Raw genomic sequence first — 17,793 nt, forward strand, 5'->3', positions numbered from 1 at the left:
AAATACTAACAAGGAAACCCGATGTTGCCCATGATTGAATGAGAATCAATGAATATTCCAACACTTCCAATACTTTTATTGTCATCAAAATCAGTGAAATCGCCCTTTTTTCAATCAAATCGATTGATTACCTGCTCTAGTCGGAGACCCACCACAGTGCACAGGGAGGAAGATTTTTAGTCCACAATACATTGTAATCTACATAGCACTGTAGAGAACATAGTGTTGATTTTATAAAATTATTTTTATATAATGGCTTGAATTAAAGGTTCAAATGCAAAAGTCAAGTATCATGGTTCAATTGTGTTCTAAACAGAAACATTAATTTTGAACGTGCCCCTGTCTTATCAAAGCACCTACTGATTTTATACCCCGGGGCCATTCTGTTTGTGAAGTAGTAACGTTTCTCAAATGCACTTGTGATATTTTGGTTGAAATCAGACTGTTCCTTCTTTAAGCGGATTTTTTTGATTATCAATTTTCAATACTTATCAGATGCATTCCAATACAAAAACTATCTAAGAACACTTTCAGACACATGAAATTTCAAAACAATCAATCCAGCTGTTTTGGAGTCCATAGGGAACAAACTTTCTCTCTCTCTCTCTCTCTCTCTCTCTTTCTCTCATGCACACACACACAAAGTGCCTTTTATATATAAGTGGAGACAGATTTATTTTTAAAGAAAAATATTTCCCTCAGTTAGATATGATGATTTTAGACTTAACTCTCTTGGCATCTTGTTGGAAATTTTTGGAAACTATATTGTAATTTTTCAACAAGCTTTTATTCAGTAGTTCATATGTACTAGTCAACTTGCTCTAAAAAAATGATTTAATGTTATTTTTTTTTTACTAAAACATGAAATAGCAAGAATTCACCTAGCTTTAACCACAGCAAAGAACTATCTTCTCCCTCTCTATACTAAAATCCAAATGGAATTTCCATGAACGAAGTTTTTTACTTGAATATCTCATCTATGAAACAAAATACTATAAAGCTTCTTTTCAATTGATTATAGCATGGTTGTGTTCAAGTCTAATGTGAACAAATATTTGTTGAACTGCCATCTTGGATTATCAATTCTTAAGTAATCTTTGCTCATTCCACCCACTGTTTCCAATTTTCTTGTAACAATGATCACTGTCCAACCAAGAATCCTTTTAACACTTATCCTCGAGTGTCCCCACGGCCTTATTAAGTAGTGATCCATCAGTAAAAATAAAAATAAAAAAGGTTATAAGTAGAGCTGTGACAATATTCTTTTACAGATATGTTTTAAATTCTCGTGATATGCTGGAAATATTCTTCAGGCATATGCTTAAGAATATGTTTATTTTCACAGAAATATGCTTTTTAAGAAGAAGATTCTTATTTGGAATGGAATATGCGTTTTGGCTACCGCATATATTTTTTTTAATTGCATATTTTCAGCATACTTCTGACGAATATTTGTATGCTTGGTTTTATGTTAGCAACTATATTAATTCTTTAGCTTTTATCTCATGTAATACTTTTACTATAGCTTGTGGTAAGTGCTATTAAAAACACAGTATTCAGTAGTTTACGAATTCTATCAAAAATGTTGTAAAACTTTCAGTTAATGCAATAAAAAGAAGGTCAGAAAAGATACAGAAAAATAGGTTATTATAATGCTATAAATACTTTGAACAATTAAAAACTCTATAAAACTTAAACAAATATTTTATTCATTGCATTTTACAATTAAACGTGTCTTTAAATTATCAAAATTAAAGCTTCTTCAGTTGTCCGCTAAAACAATCTTATATTGTGAAAAAACTTGTTCCATGTCACAGGAGACTACCGGAGCATACATGAAGCTGGCTATTTCTTTAGCACTTAAAACTGTCAGGTGATCTATGCCATCCACATTTTCTTCTTCATTTTGCAAAAACTTCCCACTGATTTGTGCATTGAGACGTTTTAAAATACTAAAACCTTTGTTCTTTAAAAGCACACTCTTAAGCTTTTTATGAAATTGAGAGTTGTCCATCTCCTCAAGTGTCATTTCGACCTCAGCAACTAATCCAATAGATGTTGAAAGACTCACCCCTTTCGTCTATAAATTTGTAATATCATTTGTTAACATTGAAAAACTATTTGTGATAAACCTGATGTTAATAAGCAGGGCTGCATCCGCCAGCAGTTTTTGGCACTCCGATATACTTTGTGCCTCTGTTGAATCTAGGGACATCACGACAGCAGTAATTTCATGTAAATATTTAGCATAATAGTGCACTGCATCTAACCACATACCCCACCTCATTACAATGGGACTCGGTGGAAGGGACACTCCTGGAGCTAGTTCCCTGAACTTGTCGATTCTATTGGATGCCTTTAAAAATGTACTCTTCACTGTGGAAATGAGCTTATTCACTTTTGGGTATGTTTACCTAACCAATTCTGCAACCCTGTACAAACCGTGGGCTAAATATGTGACATGTATCATTTTAGAGTACAATACTTGGAGAGCATTCATAGCTTTTGTCATATATAAAGCCGCATCTTTTGTTATGAGGAGCACATTAGTGTAAATCACTTGCTGCGGCCACAAAAACTGCAATGAATCATTGAAAAATGCTGCAATTGTAGAGTGATTTACCTTTGGTAGACATGAAAGGCTTTCCAAATAGCACTTTCCATGTTCCTCTTCTTCCCCTAGAACGCCAAACACAAAGCAAGCAATAAAACGCTGCTCTACATCAGAAGTTTTGTCAATGGAGACCCACAGTTTCATTCCCGCAGTTTTTTTTCTGAATGACTAAACTTTTGCTTTGTACACTTCACTAACGTAATATTTCCTAAATGTAGCCTGATCCGGAATATTTCTATGTGTGTACTTATGTAGAAATTCTTTGAACATGTTGTTGCTCAGTTTAAATGGGATATCCGCAGCAATCAACACTTTGCACAAGTCGGTATTGAACGAATTACTTGTACTGGCTTCTTGACAATCACAAACAGTTGCTGCAGTAGGAACTGTGCCTGATGTTGTCATGTGGGTCTTCTTTTTCGCCAGATGTTTGGTTTTTAAATGCTGCAACATTAAAGACTTCTTGCAACTTTTGATCTGTAAAAATAAAAATGAATTATTTGATGTTAATATATACATTTAAGAAAGTATAGAAAAAGTTATTTTAAGTGCATTAACTTTTGTTAATTAATGTGCAAAGTAGAGGGAATAGATTAAAAATCTCAACATTTAATGAAATTTTAATACATCTAGTTTTAATGTTATAGAATTTGAAATACAAAACTACTATCTTAGTAATTTGTATAACAATACCAATCTATCACACAACTATATTTCAAATTTTATGCACTATAACTTGTTTCTACCTAAATATTGCAGTATTTTCAGGTTAAGCAATGGCCAGTTAACTAGTAATCTTCAAATTCCTCCACAAATCTTGCCATTCGTTTGGTAGGAGTGCTAATTATTTTCGGCATAGTTTTTTTTTGTTTTGTTTTTATTTTTTCAGATCTTGTATATACATATTGGGAACTAACAAGCTTTGTCTACAAGTACAATGAGATGTCTGTGCATGTTTATTTATCTGCCTATAACACCGCTCTTTTTCTGCAGATCAAATTTTAGATACTTTTTTATGTAAATTCCCACCTACTAAGGGTTTGACCACGTTTAATTTATCTGGAAAAAAATGAATAAATTTAAAACTCATACCCAAATATTTGTTTCAGCATATTTTCGGCACAACAAAACTTATTTGGCATATTTTCTGTTTTTTTAGAAGAATATTTTTATTTTTATTTTTTTTTTTTTAATATTCTCTAACCCAATATATGATAAGAATATGCTTTTATTAAAGAATATTCTTGTCACAGCCCTAATTATAAGTAAAAAAAAATTGTTTAGGAGTAAAAAAGCTGAAACCCATTTCATGGTAAATAATAGACAACCTTGAACTATTAAATTGCTTTTGGTGTTATTCGAATGTATCCAGATTCTAAGAGTTTATAATGGTTGAAATACTCGTGTTAAAAATTAAAGTTTAACAAGAATAATTAATAATAAGTTTCTTTTTTTTTTTTTATGGCGAGGTGATTATAAAGAATTACCATTCATGAGCATATAGTGGTTGTCTTTACAAAAGTAATATTATTAATAAATTTTAATATGAAAACGAGGAGGGAATCTGCTCTCTAACTTGCACCCCCTAAAAACTTTTAAAATAAGTGAAATATAAAAAGTCTAATAAAGAAAAAAGAATTGCTCTGCATCAAATTTTGAATTGTATTATACAATATAATTTAAACTAAACTTGTTCGCATGCACGTCAATATGTGTGGGGTAAACTCCTAAACTTATCATTATGAATTTTAGAATATGTATTTAAACAACACGGTTAATAACATGGGTACATTCTTTTTTGTAAACTTTACCATTTAGTAGATGTGTCATCAAAGCCTCCCTTCCTACTCCCACCAAAAAGGAAAATTAAAAATCAATGCTATATTTCTTATACTTGCACCAAGACGGGCATTTTTCTAGTTGAGTATAAATATTTTTTTTCTAGAATTCGTCTCAGAACAAGGCATGGAGCCACTTGATGTAAGAAGATAAAAAAGAAAGAAAATACTGCTTCAAGGTCCAAAATTGGCCAACAATAAGTGTTAAATGGAATAGATTCTGACTGAGAAAACAGCAATTCTTCCCTCTTTGTCAGAAACATTGCTCATGGAAAGTGGAGACTAAAGGACAAAATAAGGAAAACGAGAGTTACGTTGTTGCTGAAAGTAAACTCAATATCAACTTTCTAATCTATAAGATCTGAAATTGAATTTTCAATTGTATTTTGAATTTTAGTAAAAAACATTTATCCTAGAGTGATAAGTGATGACCTCCCAAGTAAAAAAAAAAAAAAAAAATACCAAGAATAAAAATGAACTTAACATTAACTTAAATTAACCAAAATTAAACTGCTCCTTCAAGAAAGTTCAATTGCAACTTTTTTGTTTGTTTTATACATCTGATTAAAAAGTCCTACCTTGAAAAAAAAAAAAAAAATAGCTGACCTAACCGTCTGAGAAATTCATTTTTTTTTTTTTCAGTTGTATTTTGAATTTTAATGAAGAAACATGTTATGCAAAATCCTGATGTATAAAGGCTTTTATATATCGCTAGGGAGTGCCCAACCTGATGCAACTTCTAGCTAAGAAAAAAATGGATATTCACTAGTTAAATAAATAAAATATATTGTAAGATAAAATCGTTATCGCTTATTTATTCAAGAACATTTTCAAGTTAACTGCTCCGAGAAGAGTAACAAAATGACATCTTTAACTCTGGCCACATAAGAAAGTAAAGTAGATAATAAAAGCCCTACCCAACTGCCACCATAACTGATCATGTTGTCTCAGCATCTACCTAACACTTAACACTTATCCTGTAGTGACCTCCAGGTCTTGATAAGTGATGACCTTCCAAGTAAAAAAAAAAATTACCGTGTACAAAAATGAACTTAACATTGATAAGAGGAAACAATATAAAACTCAAATTAACCAAAACGAAATTGCTCCAGTCAAGGCAGTTTAATAGCAACATTTTTTTTATTTGTTTCATACATCTCATTAAAAAGTCCTACCTTGAAAAAAATAGCTGAGGAACTCATAATTTTTTTAAAAAATCTATAATAGTATGGTAAATAATGGACAATCAATAATTCCTCTACTATCCAACTACCATGAAGTTGTAGTGAACTACTACTATGATGCTGCTACAGTATGCTTCCCTTATTTCTCTCTTTCTCCCTACTCTTCTACTTTTCTCTTCCTTTCTTCTCTTAACGTCACCAGAGGTTTCAGCCAATAGGAATAGAGGACTGTCCTGGAGAGAAATACAAAGAAGAAATCTGTCTCAGACATGCGGGAACGATAGAAGCGTCAACATGCGACTGACCAGTTTCCCTGGGTAAAGAGTTTTATAAAAAAAAAATGTACCATCCTCCTTGTACCCCTATATCTTGGAAACCTTTATAAAACATCATCAATCCTAAAGTCTTGTCACACTTAATTATAACCCAATGTTTTCTTTTCCCCAACCATTCCTTTTCAGCACTCTTGTTCGCTCTCTAATGTCGGAGGTGCCCCAAAAAGGGGACTGACCAAAATGGTGACCCTTTTTCAAACATTGTTAAAATTTATGGTAACCGCCATAATTTGGTGAATGCCCGACGTGCATCTATACACGCAATCTTCAAAGAACAAAAAAAATAAATAAATGAAAACGATGAGAACATGACAGAGTAAAAGAAAAAGAAGAAAAAGCCTTTCTAAAACTACAGTAGAACCTTGCAAAAAAAAAAAAAGTATATATAAATCTGCTTTCCAAGAAATGCCGATAATATATATGTTTTTGCTATTTTTTGTGAAACAGTTTACGCTAAATAAGGCAAAACAAACAAACAAGAAAAGTAAGCAGTAATAAAAAAACAAAAAAAAAACCCAAAAAACAAACTTTTTTTCCGTGATTCTCACCAGATAAATGCCTAAAATAAAATCTGGTCTAAAAACTATTCTGTAACAACAAAAAAGTGACTTTAAGAATCAATACAGAATCCCAAATTTCATTCTGAAACACACACACACCCGCACACAGAAAAAGGAACCTTCCAGACGCATGCGTGTGAAGCCAATTTTGGAACGTGTGATCACGCACCCGCACACAAAAAAAAGAACCTTCCAGACGCACGTGTGTGAAGTCAATTTTAGAACACGTGTGCGCATCAACGAACTCAGTTTTTTTCTTTAAGAACATTGACTATATATTCACACAAACATATATTTATATGTATATATATATATATATATATATATATATATATATATAAAAATGTAATTGACGCTATTTCTCCAAGCACCTGCTGAAATTAACTTCTCTCTTTTCTCTCTTCTTGCTTATCACACCCCAGCCATTTCCTTTAGTCGCAGCTACAAATAAATAATAATAATAAAAAAAAATAATAGTAACTAATAATAATCATAGGAATAATAATAATAATTAGTAATAATAATAATGAATGCACAACAGGTTAGCATAAACCCCCCACAATTTATGGAGACGAGTGTCGAGGGATGGTTTTCGATAATAGAAGCTCAATTCCATCTCAGACACATTACGAGCGATGATACTAAGTTCTATATGGTTATCAGTGCATTGCCGCCTGACGTGGTAACGAATATACCACCAGCAATTCTGTAGTCACTAAACTATGCGAAGTTAAAGGAGTCTGCGTTATCTGCATATGAAAAGACCAGATCTGAACTCCAGAAGTTGACGAGGACCACTACGTTAGCTGATCGTCCATCATTATATCTCCAGGAGATGGTAATGGTCGCCCAAAGAATAGGGGCAAGTGACAAGATAGTGCGCCATAAATTCATACACGCACTTCCGAAGCAAATCGCCCCAGTAATAGCAGCCCACACTGAAATGCCGTTAACGGAGTTGGGTCGACTATCCGACAACTTGATGCCATTAATAGAAAATATGTTAGTATTTCAGGCAGTTGAGAGTCGAGCTCGGAAAAACGACCATATTTCCACCAGACAGTCAAGTGAAACCATTCTAGCCGGCCTATGTCCATCTAGAAGGAAACAGCGGCCGAAGATATGTAGAGCCCATATATATTTCGCGGAGGAGGCTTGTACATGTAAGCCATGGTGTAAGTGGGCAAAGAGAAAGAGTAGCTTACAGACTCTGCCTTACTCGCACCCTTCTTCTCCCGCCCCTAGTGATTCGGAAAACTAGAAAGGCGGACTGCGTTTGCTCCAGTAGTGCCGCCGTTATTAGAAGTTTCTGCTAAAATAGGAGAGTCTAAAGTCAATTTTATCATAGATACAGGAGCCAGTGTTTCAATTTTACCACATTCCGTAGTAAATGGATTACTCTGGAGCCAACTCCTGTTCATATCTCTACCGCTAACGGTGAAAGCATAAAATGCTATGGTCAGACAAACCTCGAAGTTAAGATACCCCGTTTGAGAAGATCTTTTCAATGGAGTTTCGTGATCGCAGATGTCACTAACCCTTTCTTAGGATTTGACTTCTTAAACAAATTTAACATTATAGTGGATTGTAAAAATAGATCCATCCGTGATAACATAACGGAGTGTGAAATTACAGTCAATGCAGTAATGGGAACCGATGCTGTAGTGATTAACAAAATAGACCTAGCGGATTATGTTACCGAAGTAATAGGTAAATATAATAATGTGCTTTCAACACATAGCGACACAAACAAAGACTATGGTGGAGTGTATCACAGGATTGATACAGGCAGCCATGTACCAGTCTTTGCTAAAGCCAGACAACTTTCCGGTCAAAACAGACACAGCACAGGCAAAATTTAAAAAGTTACTAAATACCAGAGTTATCCAGTCTTCTAGTAGCGAGTGGGCAACCCCTTTGCACTTGGTGAAGAAGCCGGATGGGTCATATTGAGCATGCAGTGATTTCCGTGCGTTAAATAGCATTACCAAAACAGACCACTACCCGGTACCAAATATAAATTCCTTCTGCACACAGCTAATCAACAATATTTTTCCAAAATAGGTTTAACTGCAGCATATCAACAGATTAAGGTACACCCTGAAGACGTGCCTAAGACAGCAGTAGTGACACCTTTTGGTTTGTTTGAGTTTAATTACATGCCATTTGGTTTAAAGAATGCTGTGGCTACATTTCAGCATTTTATGGATAAAATATTTTTAAAATTAAATTGCATATTTATATATTTAGATGACATACTAGTTTTTAACAAAATTGAGCAACAGCACAAGGAAGATTTAGATAGAGTATTTAGGATCCTTAGTGATAACAATTTAAAGATTTCCTTAGATAAGTGTGTATTCGGAGTACCAGAGTTAAAGTTCTTAGGTTTTCATGTAAGCAAAGAAGGCTTGTTGCCTACTTTAAAGAAAATCAAAGAGTTTGAAAATTTTCCGATACCTAAGGACTCAAAAAGCTTACGTAGATTTCTGGGGATGACAGGTTTTTACCGCAAATTAGTCCCTAATTATGCATCCATAATTTTACCACTATCCAAACGGATGAGGTTGGATCCGGAAGCAAAGACCAAGCTTAATGAGGAAGAAACTAACGCCTTGAAAACAATAAGCAAATTATCAGAAATTACGGCATTAGCTCATCCACAGTCTTCAGTTACAGAATAACACTTAATTACAGATGCTAGTCAATATGTCGCTGGTGCCGCATTACACCAGTTGATAGATAAGAAATCAGTACCTATAGGTTTCTTTTCCAAGAAATTTTCTCAAACCCAAGCCAAGTATTCCACGTTTGACAGAGAGCTACTAGCAGCTTATTTTTCAGTGATACACATTTCTGCCACCTCATAGAAGGTCGTCACGTGACATTATTCACTGATCATAAGCCATTATGCGGAGCCTTTTATAGTCAGACACCAGCAAAGTCAGATCGACAACAGCGACACTTATCAGTGCTTGCCGAATATATTGCTAACGTGGAGTACATTAAAGGAGCTGAGAATATAGTTGCAGACTGCATGTCTCGACCTGCATTAGCTGTGCAGATAGATGCATGCGATTTGGCTGAAATAGCCCAGGCACAAAAAGGTAATGACGAAATAAAGTCATACTCTAATTTGAAAGAATACTGTGTGTCAAGCGAAGTCGGCTCAGTCCTATGCGATACTTCAACTAAGTACCCCAGACCATTTATCTCAAAAGAGCTTCATCAAGCTATTTTCAACAGTTTACATAGCTTGAGAATGGATGTCCCAAATTGATGTACTCAACAACGGAAAAGGATATATCCATGACAGTCCCAAAACATTAATACCGAAAAGTTTATCTTCCTGTGAAAAAGTATGGCTCAGAGTTGATCGAGTTAGGAAACCATTAGAAGCACCATACTCAGGTCCTTATAAAGTTTTGACTCGATCAGATAAGCATTATCAGATCGATATGAACAACGGTACTCATGCACACGTATCAATAGATAGATTAAAGCCGTACATAGAACCAACTAGTACTAATAAAAGTAGACCGACTGAGAAGACAAATGACGATACTACTAATGATAAACTTATTAAGACAGACGATACCGATAAAGTTGAAGATAAAATTGTAACATGGAAAAAGAAAAATGAGTACTTTTATTTTTAAACAGATTTAGCCAATATACATATTTAATAATTCTGTGGAGGGTATTTAACTCCGTTATTTGGAGGGGGACTCATGTAGTGAACTATTACTATGATGCTGCTATGGTATGCTTCCCTTATTTCTCTCTTTCTCCCTAATCTTCTACTTTTCCCTAAATTGCTCCAGTCAAGGCAGTTTAATAGTAACATTTTTTTATTTGTTTCATACATCTCATTAAAAAGTCCTACTTTGAAAAAGATAGCTGACCCAACCGTTTGAGGAACTCATAATTATTTTTAAAAAATCTATAATAGTATGGTAAATAATAGACAATCAATAATTCCTCTACTATCCAACTACCGTGAAGTTGTAGTGAACTACTACTCTGATGCTGCTACGGTATGCTTCCCTTATTTCTCTCTTTCTCCCTACTCTTCTACTTTTCCCTTCCTTTCTTCTCTCAACGTCACCAGAGGTTTCAGCCAATCGGAATAGAGGACTGTCCTGGAGGGAGATACAAAGAAATCTGTCTCAGACATGCGGGAACGATAGAAGCATCAACACGTGACGAACCAGTTTCCCTGGGTAAAGACTTTTATAAAAAAAAATGTACCATCCTCCTTGTACCCCTATATCTTGGAAACCTTTATAAAACATCGTCAATCCTAAAGTCTCGTCGCACTTAATTATAACCCGATGTTTTCTTTTCCTCAACCATTCTTTTTCAGCACTCTTGTTCTCTTTCTAATGTTGGAGGTGCCCCAAAAAGGGGACTGACCAAAATGGTGACCCTTTTTCAAACGTTGTTAAAATTTATGGTAACTGCCATAAAGTTGCTTCCAAAACATCGACTTGCCCTAAACTCCATCTTGAACTCTTCAAACCACTCCCTCCCAAATTTTCCACTACAAATGGAAACTACACTAAACAGTCTAATTATCACCCCTTCCCATGTCTTGGTTATCATAAAAAAATACTTGGGACACCTCCAAGGCATGTGGACCAAATCTTATGCCTGTTATAATAATAAAGAAATGTTCTGATTTCTTCAAACTCTGTAACAAATGTCTTGTTGAATCTTGCTTCCCTGATAGTTGGAAAATTACTTTTGTGGTAAATAGTTTTCAACAACTGAGAAAGAACTGATTAGCAGTTATTGTCTCATGAATCTCCTCCAGTTCTTCACTAATATCTTCGAATCATTAATAAATTTAGCATTAGTTCATCATCTCAAAAATGGCAAACTTTCCTCTGATCGACAATACAATTTAGCCTATTCTGTTATACTGCAGGTATCCTAATCTGCACACTAGATAAGGTCTGGCATGAAGATCTTCTCATAAAAATTAATTTATCCAGTATTATTAGTAGTGTTGGGACGATTAATCGGAATCAGAAAAATCAGAATATTTGAGGGAATCGGTATCGGAAAAATTTGTACCGGTTTTCCGATGCCAAAACAATTCTTTTAATTGTCTTTTTATTTGCTTTTGTTTAAAGCAAAATCTTCCATTCTGATAATAATGATAAAATAGTAAATATTTATTGATTTTAAATCACGAGTGAAGCAAAAATTGATAGATCCTCCCCCCACAAGTGTATTTTTACGTTTACAAAAATATTTGCACATTTAACATGTGTTTTTTTACAGTAATCAGAGAAAAAATACAACTATATAGTTAAATATTTAGAGACTTATAAAGAATCGGAATCAGTACTTGTATCGGAATCAGTAATTGGATTTGAATCAGGAAAAATATTAGAATCGTCCCATCACTAATTATTAGATTAATATTAAAGATAATTAGATCCTTTTTAGCCAAAACAAATATCCAGATTGTCTTCGATGGTTGGACATCCAAACAACATCACACCAATGTGAGTGTATCTCAAGGATCGATTCTAGGTACTTTATTATTCCTGATCTTCATAAACAACTTCCCTGATGCAATTGCATCTGAGATGGATGCATTTTCTGATGACTTTATGCTTTATTCTTTCATGCCCCTATAAGTAACACAATGGTTGAACTCTTGGAAAATTACCTCAAGTTTGTAGTAGAATGAAGCCAAAAATGGATGGCCACATTTAATGCTACTAAGACGAAGCTCTTTTTCTTTAACTATAAAAACTTTTTCCACCATTGATCATCATGGCTGATAGCATCTTTCTTGAGAGTACATTTAAACTTTTCAGCCTGATATTCTCAAGTAACGTAAATTGTAATAGGTTCATAGAAGATGCTGCCAAGTTTGATGCAAAGAAGCTGGGCTTCCTCTACCAGTCCAGAAAACTTCTTACATCTTCCAATATTATATATATCTTCATAAAGCCATTATTTGCCCATGCATGGAGTATTGTTGGTATATCTGAACCTGTTCAGTCACCAATCTCTTCCCTGAACATGGTGCAAAAGATAATTTCTAACCTAATAGATCTTGCACTGTCTGCAAAACTCCATCTCTTGTTGCATCACGACATTGTTGCATCCCTGTGTTCTATCAGAAATATTTCTACACAATGTGTTACAAATAACTTATTGTACTTGCCCGGACCAATGTAACTCTCCCTCGAGATTTCTTCCATTAGCTGCCTCAGATCTTCAGGATCATGGTTGGTGTCATGTGCAATTTGCTGGATGTACATGGATCTAGGACGTCTTATGTCTGTGCACTTTTGCCGTAGAGTCCACAGCAAAACATTTCTCACCAGCTCTTACTTGCTTCTCTGGCAGTGACCAACAAATCGTAGACATTGCTCCCTGATGGTAATAGATATTGCAGGTAGGTTGCCATAAACTTGCTGCTTCGTGGGATGATCTTGCCAAGATATATTTAACACTGTTCGTTCATAGCATATGGATGTACGTACCAGCTAGCTTTCTTTCCAATCTTTTGGTGAGTGTCTAGGTTGTAGCATCGTATTGTACCCCTCCTCCAATGTAAGTAGCAAAATTCCACTCCTTTGTTGTAAAGGTCCGTGGATGCCGGAAGATTTTTTACTTAGATAGCTTCTTTCCTGAAACCATTTGCTTTTGGAATTTGCTTTCTGCTCCTTATTTCTCCAACTGTACCAACATATAGAAATTCAAATGCAGTATGAACAATACCTGTCCAGGTTGTCCTTTTATAAATCTGGTTCCTATCACAATAGCCCATTATGTTTTAGTGGCAATATGCTTTGTTAGTGGTGGACAATGATAAAAAAAATGGAAAAATAATAAAAATCAAAAAAAAAAAAACAAAAAAAAAACACTGAATGAATTTTTTTTAAAACAAAATTTTGGTTACAAATTAAAAAAAATATTGCACAATCACGTCTTTTTGGTTAATTTTTCCACATTTTATGCAGATATATTTCAATATTTTTTGTGGAGTATGAAGACATCCTTTAGTTTTTGATTCGGCTAAGGATTTTTATCCTTGGCCCCCAAAGTCAACTGTAATGATCCGATCCCTGTTGATTTTGTGGTGGGAGTTTAGTCCTGTGCTGTTTTAGGAGGTTCACTCTCTTATGCCATGCCTTCTCTCTTTAAAAAGGGGTTAGTTTATTGTTGATCGCCTGAGGCGCCCTCACCGGGAAAATATGATTGGGCTACCCAGGTATTTTTTGCAGTAGGGGCACTGACTTCTCAATCCCACTTTCCGACTCTGGTGTCTAAGTTATTGTGGGAGAAAACTAAAAGAACCCTCCAGGGTTTTTTTTTTTTTTTTTACATAGGCATAGCCACTTATCAAGGCCCAGAGATAACTCGAGGATAAGGGTTCAGAGTGTACAGTAGTAAGTTGGACAATAATTAATCGTTAGTAATGCAAATTCGGTAAATTTGTTAACAAGTAGAATGGCTCATCAAGAACTTGTTTACATTGGACTTGAAGACAACCATATTGCAGTCAGTTGAAAAGCAGAAAAACAGAAGACAATTCCACAGGCCTGCAGTTCTTAAAAAGAAGCTTTGTTCATGGAATCTACGTTTAGGTTTAGGCACAGATAAAGAGTGTGGGGGGAGGGAATTATTGATAGTGTTTTCAGCTAGACGAGTGTTTCTTATGAAAGTTTGGTGAGAGATGACCATAGATTGGAGCTCAGTCAATCACTTTCCATGAAAATAACGATAAAGCAGAGACAAACTTGCAACATCTCTTCTGTGAGATAGAGGGTGCAGGGAAGAGAAAAGGACATCTCCTACGAGGCTACAAAGTCTATTTTGAACTATCAAGACAGGACAAGTCCTTTCTAGCAGCTCCTGCCCAGATGTGGCAACAGTATTCCATCCTTGGACGTACCTGGCTCTTATATAGATAGAGAATTGCATCAGCAGTGAGATATCTACTGGATCGATAGAAGGATCCGACCATTTTTCCAGCAGCCTTGGCAACAGATTTGATGTACGTGTTCCATTTAAGATCAGGAGTAAAGGTCAAGCTCAGAAGCTTGTCAAAACTAGAGGCCTCCCCAAGACAAGAGCCATTCATATTAATTGATGTCAGATGGGGATCAGAACGTTGATGATGTAAAGATAGAAGCTTGGTTTTAGATGCATTAAAAGTAACCAGCCACTCCTTTCCCCATTGTACAACGTGATAAGATCAGAGGAGAGAGAATCGGAGAGAACTTAGTCGTTTACTGTCTTAGATGTGCTACCATAGATGGTAGTGTCATCAGCAAAAATGTCTACGAATGATGTAAGGATGTGATTTGGAAGATCATTAATGTAGATCAGAAAAAGAGTTGGGCCCAGGATGGACCCCTGACGGACTCCAGCATTAATACTGTGAGCTTGTGATTTTTGCCCATCAACTACTACTCTTATGAACCTATCAGGGAGAAATGATTCATAATTGAGAAGTCATTTCCAGCTATACCATAGCTGGAGATCTTTATGCCATACCCTATCAAAGGCCTTTGATATGTCAAGAGCAATTGCCCTTGAAAGGTTGCCTCTGTTGAGAGATTCGTTGATCCTATGAGATATAACTGTTAGCACATCTGCAGAACGGAAACCATATTGTGTGTCACTAAGAAGGTTATTTTTGCTGAGATGGTTGATTACTTCTCTATTTAACACAGATTCCAGCAACTTACTCATGACGCCCAGGAGATTATTGGCCTGTACTGAGAGGGGGATGAGCGATCACCTGAATTCTTAAATACAGGGCATTCTGATGAGGTTTTCCAGGGTGATGGGAAGCAATTCTCCTTAAGACAACGTTTAAACAGTTTTGTAAGTATGGGCGCTAGTTCTGGTTGAAGTTTTTTGAGTACGACAATTGCAATACCGTCAGGGCCATTTGCTTTACTGGAATCAAGGTTTTTGATTAGCTTGGCAACATCATGTACATATATTTCTATATCACATAGTGTTTTCTGATACAGGAGGAAATATTGGGGGTTGGCGGCCTTGGTCGCAAAGGGTAGAATTAGCTGCAAAGTTCTTGGCAAAGAGTGTGGCTTTGTCTGATGCTGACGAGATTACCTCAGGTCCATTGATGATAGTTGGAATAGAGCACACACTTCTGTTCAGGATTCTGTTTGTTATTTGCCAAAACTGGTGGGAATCAAGCCGCTACTCAATTACTTTGGAGTTGACGGACTGAGCATACAATTCTCTTGCGTTCTTTATTACTTTCTTACAATGGTTGCTGGCAGTCCTGAAAGCGGCTTTAGTTTCCATACATCTATTACGTTGGAAGCAGTGGAAAAAGTGATTTCTGTGCGCAATGGCAGCAGCACATTCTGGAGAGAACCATGGCTGGCTGTTAGGATTTTGCTGGAACCTTTTCGAGGGTATGAAAAGGTCTATACCTGTAATTAACCATTTCGTCAGGTCTGATACTATAGAGGACACATCCTTTTTAAACATTGAACGCAGAGGTAGATCCGATATAAATGTACGGAAGCTATCCCAGTCAGCCATAGAGTATCAATATACTGTACGATGAAGAGGTATGTCTGAGGACTTATTACATTTCATTTTTCTTCTTTTTTTTTTTTTTTTACACAGTGATCACCATTTATCAAGGCCCGGAAGCCACTCAGGAATAAGGGTTATTGCAAGTACATTACGTTAGTGTGGAGATTTGATGAAGTGTTTACTTAAGCGGGCGGTTCATTAGGAATTTGTTAACGTTGGACTTGAAAACATCGAAGTTGTAGTCTGGGGTGAAGCAGGCAGACGGAACAGAGTTCCACAGGCGTGCAGTTCTAAGAAAGAAGCTTTGTTCATGGAATCCACGTTTTGATTTAGGCACAGATAAAGAGTGGGGGAAATTTTTCACAGTGAATTCAGCTAGACGGGTGTTTTTCGTGAAAGATTGGCGAGGGGGGACCAGAGATTGGAGTTCAGACGAGCACCTGCCGTGGAAATAACGATAAAACAAGGATAGGCTCGCAACGTCTCTTCTGTGGGAGAGAGGTTGCAGGGTAGAGAAAAGGGCATCCCCCACTGAGCCACAAAGTCTATTTTGTACTCTGTCAAGGCAGGATAGGCTGTTTTTGCTCCTGCCCAGATATGGCAACAGTATTCCATCCTTGGATGTACTTGGCTTTTATATAGATAGAGAATTGCATCAGTAGTGAGATATCTTCTGGAGCGATAGAAGGATCCGACCATCTTTCCAGCGACCTTGGCAACAGACTTGATGTACGTGTTCCATTTCAGATCAGGAGTAAAGGTCAAACCCAGAAGCTTGTCAAAACACGGGGCCTCACCCAGACGAGAGCCATCCATCCCAATTGATGCCTGATGTAAGGATAGGAGTTTGGTTTTGAATGCATTAAAGGTAACCAGCCACGTCTTCCCCCACTGAATCACGCGCTCGAGATCAGAGGAGAGAGAATCAGAGAGAACTTTGTCATTTACAGCCTTTGATGTGTTGCCGTAGATGGTCGTGTCATCTGCATAGATGTCAACGAATGATTTAAGTATGTGTTTAGGGAGGTCATTGATGTAGATCAGGAAGAGAGTTGCGCCCAGGATTGACCCCTGAGAGACTCCAGCATTTATATTGCAGGCCTCCAATTTTTGTCCATCGCCCACTACTCTTATAAGCCTATCGGAGAGAAATGATTTAATGATTGAGAAAACATTTCCAGTTATACTGTAGCTGGAAATCTTGTGAAGTAGACCCTTATGCCATACCTTGTCGAAGGCCTTTGATATGTCAAGAGCAATTGCCCTAGAAAGGAAGCCTTTGTCAAGAGATTCACTAATCTTGTGAGATATAACCGTCAGCACATCTGCGGTAGATCTTGCAGAGCGAAAACCATATTGTGTGTCACTAAGAAGGTTGTTTCTGCTGAGGTGGTTGACTATTTCTCTATTTAATATGGATTCCAGCAACTTACTCATAACACACAGGAGACTTATAGGTCTGTACTGAGAGGGAGATGACTTATCACCTGAATTCTTAAATACAGGGCAAACTGATGAGGTCTTCCAGGGAGTCGGAAAGCACTTCTTAAGGCAGCGCTTAAATAATTTCGTAAGTATGGGAGCGAGTTCTGTTTGAAGCTTCTTTAACACTATAATTGGGATGCCATCAGGGCCAGTTGCTTTACTGGAATCAAGGTTCTTGATTAGCTTGGCGACCTCATGCACGGATATTTGTATGTTACCTAGCTT

General features: G+C 36.2%; 1 protein-coding gene across 3 annotated transcripts in view; it reads right to left on the reverse strand.

Moving 5' to 3' along the window:
• Positions 1-1,686: 1,686 nt before the first annotated feature.
• LOC145253822 (uncharacterized) overlaps positions 1,687-17,793 on the reverse strand; it is a 35,025-nt gene continuing 18,918 nt past the window's right edge. For 2 of the 3 annotated variants that reach the window (XR_013863762.1, XR_013863761.1), the window contains exon 2: positions 1,687-3,091. Coding sequence is in view for 1 of the 3 variants with exons in the window: in XM_080112967.1 (XP_079969093.1) it covers positions 2,783-3,091; positions 5,628-5,654 (336 nt within the window). In the remaining 2 variants the exon portion in view is untranslated. Of the gene's footprint in view, positions 3,092-5,627; positions 5,796-17,793 lie in introns of those variants that run through there. The other variant, XM_080112967.1, reaches the window with a different exon arrangement.

Source organism: Euprymna scolopes, chromosome 3 (genome assembly GCF_053919585.1).
Source record: "Euprymna scolopes isolate OS-2025 chromosome 3, ASM5391958v1, whole genome shotgun sequence".
NCBI classification, from domain to species: domain Eukaryota; kingdom Metazoa; phylum Mollusca; class Cephalopoda; order Sepiida; family Sepiolidae; genus Euprymna; species Euprymna scolopes.